A 6121-nucleotide genomic window follows, 5' to 3' on the forward strand; every position below is an offset into this window, starting at 1 on the left:
AAAAAAAAAAAAAAAAAAAAAAGAGCAGTTTTATAAAGGTTATCCCTTTCAGGTCTTCGATTATTTTGCAAAATAAAATTGAATGAAAAGTATTGAGAATATCAGTATAATTGGTATTCTGATAGCCTTTGGAAGAAGAGAGAGTTGGTGTGTGTGTGTATATATATGTATATATATTATATATATGTATAACATTAAAGTCCGTGTAGAAAAAAAAAAAGAAAAAAAATCACACATTTATTAATTCAAACTCAATGAAGCTACAGAGACAGTTTTATTCAGGATGGTAAAGTCACCAAGTTTATACCACAGCAACAAACAAGTCCAACTTCCGTTGAATTTTGAGTACAAGGTGAGTACTTTCAATAAAGTTCATTAGCACAGGTTAGTCAGTTTCAATGCACAATGATGCTGTGCAGTGCCGTGGCAAGCATTTAACTCTCACTGGCTCAGTCTACCAAGTTGTAGATAGAGACTATGCAGAGGTTTAATTAATGCTCAGCTCAAATCTACTTCAGAGTAGCAGGAATATTATTAGAACGCTGGATTAACCCTTTAGCATTCAAGCCAGTCATATCAGGCATCTCACACCTACCCTACAATGTCATTCTAAAAATTAATTAGCACATCATCGAATTTCCAAAGCTACAAGTATGATTAATTCAAAACAATGTGAATAAATAAGCATTACATCTGAATGCTAGAGTCAGATACCTAACTGAATATTTTGTCCAAACTCTGCATAATTGGTTGACTTTGCCTTCCATTGCTCAAGGCGTATATTAACCAGTCATATTCTAAGCTTAAATTAATTTCAAGTGCTCCTCTTTCAAATTTGTATCCTTGCAGCAATGCAAGAGATGATTGCCAGTGTTGTTTCATCAATAGAGATCATTAACTCTATAGCATCCAGATTATTCTGCCGAATTTAATGCTTTATATACTCACAGTTTTTAATTAATCAGGTATTACCCTGCAGCTTCAATATTTCAATGATGTGATTGTTTATTTTTTGAATGACATTGTACAATAACCAGACCTGGTCAGTTTGAACACAAAACAGGTGGAATATTTGGGCGAGATATGGCCAATTTGAATGCTAAAGGGTTAAACTGTTAAAGAATGAAGTCGAGTATTTGGTGTAAGTGAGTGGTGATGATGGTGGTGGTGTACTATACATCAGTGGATTTAGACCTTTCAGGTTTTTTGCAACATCAGCATTGCAAAGATGTGGCATAAGAAAACACTAGGCCCTTCAGTTTTTTTAAATTCTATTTTTTCTTAATGACTTAATCAAGGGACGAAAGGTAGCACATTGGAACTGGTGGGAAGAAGTTATATACTCAGACTGAAGCTGTGACTTGAATGAATGTGACAGAGTGGACTCAAAGGGCTAAGTGGTATAGACATAGTTTCTGCCAAACAGATTTCATTCAGAAGGCTTTGGTCAACCAGATGCTGCACAGGGGTAGTGAAGTAGTGAAGTAAAACTCTTTAACCCTTTTGATTCCAACCTACTTGAGACCACCCCAATTCTATGACAGCAAAAAAAAAACCCCCAAAACAACATCTTGTTTGAAAACGGTTCAAATTAAAACCTTCCACTAAAGTGTCATGTTAATTTATGCTCTAAAGACCAACTTAATGATTGTTTTTTTATTTTCGAAATTAATTGAAACAAAGGCAGTATATCTCAACAGGAATATGGTCATGAAAGGGATAATCACACAGCCATGCCTGGATCCAATTAATCCTTGTAGGGTAGAACCTTTTTTACTGGTTCTACAGACTGCAAGGTGTTAACTGTCCCAGCCAACTCTATAAAAAGAGACAATGCAGCAACAATAACAGCAGCAGCCCTTGCTTGCTAAGGAGTTCTATGTTGCCAGTATAAAGTATAATTGTTCAACAGCACATACAACAGATCAACAAGTAATTCATTAACCATCAAGACAATAAAAGGTAATAAATGAGTGGAACTACTTTACAATGTGAATAAAAAAGTATCAGTCAGTAACAAATTAAAAACTTGTAAAGAATCTAGGAGAAACTATGGCAAATACTTATTAAGTGATGATACAAACTGGGATACGGTATTTACAAAAATCTTACAACCCAGAATGTATGTGTGTGTGTGTGTGGGGGGGGGCTACCCCTTATTGCCAATTGATAACTCATATATATTCTTTTAATTATTTTAGTCAGTTGGCATCAGCAGATCGCCCCAGGACTTATTTTTTAAGCCTAGTACTTATTCTATTGATCTCTTTTGCCAAACTGCTAAGTAACGGAGATGCAAACACACCAACACCAGTTGTCAAGCAGTGATAGGGGAACAAACACAGACACACACATATATACATGCTGTAGAGAATTAGTAATAATGGTTCACCCCTCCCACGTGACAAGTGGAATGAGCCTGTTACTACAAGTAAGGTGATGTTGGCCAGTATCAAGAGTATGTAGAGTACCCCGAGTGCATGTTAGACTGTGTTGTTAGGGACGTAAACACACCTGCTTTGGTTGTAAATCAATGTGTGTGTGTGAGGTAGGGGTAAACACCAACACACACACATACATCATCATCATTTAACGTCCACCTTCCATGCTGGTGTGGGTGAGACAGTTTGGCAGAAGCCTGCACCAGACTTCTGTGACTGTTGTGACAGGATTTTTACAGCTGGATGCTCTTCCTAACACCAACCACTCAGCAGAGTGGACTGAGTGCTTTTTACGTGGCACAAGCACAGGTGAGGTCAGTTTTGGCAAGGTTTTTACAGCTGGATGCCCTTCCAAATGCCAACCACTTTACAGTGTGGACTGGATGCTTTTTAAGTGCACTGACAGGGTCACCAAGTACCTTGCAAGACAAAAAAAATCTTTTGAGAGGGGAGGGGGCATTGGAGGAAGTGATCTTGTGTCGGATGATGAAAGATCACCTCCTCCAATATATATATACACAACAGATTTCTCTCAGTTTCCATTTACCAAATCCACTCACAAGGCTTTGGTTGACCTGAGGCTATAGCAGAAGACATTTGCACAAGGTTTCACACTGTAGGACTGAACCCGGAACCATGTGGCTGGGAAGCAAACTTCATACCACACAGCCACACTTGCACCTATGCTGAGGAAAGAAAAACATGACCAAACTTATCACTAAACATAGTTATTTCCTTCTTCAAAACAGTTCTAATTCTACAAATCAGGATCCTGCAAGGAAATAAGCAGTTCCAAGACGGCTCAATCAGCTAAATACAGCAGTCAAATCTCCCTCAAATAATACCTCATCATTTTTTAAAAAAAGAACACACTGAAGAATACACTTTACATATTTCATGAAAATAGAATGGTCAAGTGTCACTGATAATAGGTTGGCTTGATTATAGTTGACCTCAGGGGCCTACAACATCAGTTCTGAAGATTAATTTAGTACTGGCTCCATAGCACCAAGTTCCCTAAACATAACCGATATGATAAAACTATCAAAGCCAAAATATAATGCCAGAGGTGACCCTTACTTGAAAAACAAGGGAGAGTTAATGACAAGAAGGCCATCCAACTGTAAAACAATGCCTCAAATATATTTAAGTCAAATGGGTTCTCAACTGGGGTCCACACAACAAATTAGTAAATTAGGGATCCACAATTAAGGGACTCTGAAAACATTTTGCTTTAGGCGTATGTATTGATATGTATTGCAAGTAACAGCTAGGTTTCACAAGTTAATGTTCAAAAATCAAATAAGACTTTTGAAAGAAGTATTTATAAAACTAGTTTTTAAACATTGAATGGCTATGGGGTCCACCAGAATAAAATAGTAATGAAAGGGGTCCATAGATAAAAAGTGGTTGAGAACCCCTGGTCTAATTGCTTCTCAACCATTTTCTGCCCATGGACCTCTTTGATTCTTATTTTATTCAAGGAGGAGGAACCCTTGCTGCCATTCAATGTCTACAAGCTTTTATTATAATGCAATGATTAAATATTATTTAGGAACTGTATTAAGAAAAATGCTTAAATATTTTGTGTATTGTAGAAATGTAACCAGTTTATTGGACTTAAATTTTAACAACAAATCTTACATGGACCATGGTTGAGAATCACTGGTCAGACCATACTCGCATAAAAAGGAAAATACATATAAGCAGAGTTATGCATTAAGCATGCCATATAACGACCCTCATAACTTTATTTTTCGGAATTTTCACAATTTTTTTGCGAATTTGTATTATAGACACGTACATTCATACAATTACGCAAAAACTAAACAGGAAAATGTTTCAATGTGTGATTTAAGAACTATTTAGCTGTTATTTTTAGCACATCTCATGACCACCTCATTTGTTTTGTCAATCTGATGTATTGATGTTCATCAATATCTTTCTCCCCACAAACACATTTAATGGCCGGCCTATTGCTGGGATTTAAGCCAAAAATTCAGACTGTCCGTATTTTAAACTCTGAGTTAAAACAATTTTTTTAAAGAAGCTTACTTCCCAAGTGCATGGTTCTGCGTGACACTTTGGGCAAATGCCTTCTACTATAGTCTCGAGCCAACCAAAGCCTTGTGAGTGGATTTGGTAGACAGAAACTGAAAGAAGCCCACTGCATATATATATATATATTTAGGTATGTGTCTTTGTTCCCCCTCTATCGCTTGACAACCGATGTTGGTGTGTTTATGTCGATGTAACTTAGCGGTTTGGCAAAAGAGACCAGTAGAATAAGTACTGGGTTTACAAAGACTAAGTCCTGGGATCAATTTTCCGAAAATAACCGCCAATAAATACATGAAACTCCTTTGATTATAGGTCTGTCTGCTTGATGAGGGTTACACGTTTTTAGCCACTCTACCGCAGCATACATGGTCCACAGATGTGAATGTTTTCAAAAAATCTCAGTAAATACCACGAAATTTAGAAAGCAACACATCTGTTCATATATATATATGGGCGAAGGGGACGAAGTCTTTTTTTTTAAAAGATTTGTTTCCATAAACAAGCTTTTCCCCCATCATTTTGAAGTGCGGAGTGAAAAAACATGGAAAAACAGGCTTCAAAACGTAGAAAATCGAACTATGGGCGACCTATTTCAGACTTCCGCCTCTAATTCGATAGATATTGTGTCTGAAAAGACGGAATGGTCACGGTTAGAATGGTTGTGGTTAGAGATCAACAATCAGGGCTGAGTTAAGTAACAACATTTTTGTTTTTACACTATTTCATTTATGCATTTTAAGGGTAGCATTTAAATATCAATCAATGTGGATAATAACAAGCTTTCATCAACGAAATACAAATGTTTAAAATTTAAAGAAACGGATTTTAGTATTGAAAACTGGTAGTTTATTAAAGTTAGTGGCGACGGTACCTCTGCCAAGGTTAGCTATGATAAATACACGAGTAAAATAGCACATACACACACACACACACACATACATATATATATCAGTGGATGAATAAAAAACAGATGAACAATATACCTTGCGCACGTAAAATAGCAGATTTTCCGCGGCCAGCTCCGCCGCTGGTTCCACCTTTGCCCTGGACTTTCTTAAACATGGGAGCATTCTTTAACATATCTGGTAAAATCAAAAATCGTATTTTACTACCGCGAATAAACACATTCTCCAACGTAGCCACACGTCCATCGCGATATGTTACATTAATATTGGACATTTGGCAATTCATGTTGTCTTCGGCTTCGACCAATTTTCCTCGGTAAACTTCGCCTGTTGTAGTTTCACAGGTCACGGTGTGACCTTCTGCTTCGTGCAGCACCTTGATTGGAACGCCAATAGACATATCGTATTAATTGATTTAAAAAGTTCTTTTACAAAGATAAGAACGAAGAATAAAGAAGCTGGCGCAAATTTCAAACTGAAGAAAAAGGATTCAGTTAATGATGGCGCCCAAACACGTGTTGTGTGAATGAAAGTGGTTTCTGTGGAATTAGAGAGTTTTAATGATAAGGGAGGTAACTACTTCACGTTGAAATAAACGATATTCATTTCGCATATGAAAGTAAATGTGTATTTGTTTGATGTATGTGAGAATTAATGTGTGTATGTGTGTGTATATATATATATATATATATATATATATATATATATATATAT

At 36.5% G+C, this 6121-nt stretch overlaps 1 protein-coding gene across 1 annotated transcript in view; it reads right to left on the reverse strand.

Moving 5' to 3' along the window:
* Positions 1–5948, reverse strand: part of LOC106867236 (small nuclear ribonucleoprotein Sm D3) — an 8267-nt gene extending 2319 nt beyond the window's left edge. The window contains exon 1 of the mRNA XM_014912046.2: positions 5486–5948. Within this exon, the coding sequence (XP_014767532.1) occupies positions 5486–5807 (322 nt within the window). The 5' untranslated portion in view covers positions 5808–5948. The remainder of the gene's footprint in view (positions 1–5485) is intronic.
* Between the last annotated feature and the right edge of the window lie 173 nt (positions 5949–6121).

The sequence above is a fragment of the Octopus bimaculoides genome, chromosome 6, assembly GCF_001194135.2.
Source record: "Octopus bimaculoides isolate UCB-OBI-ISO-001 chromosome 6, ASM119413v2, whole genome shotgun sequence".
NCBI classification, from domain to species: Eukaryota; Metazoa; Mollusca; class Cephalopoda; order Octopoda; family Octopodidae; genus Octopus; species Octopus bimaculoides.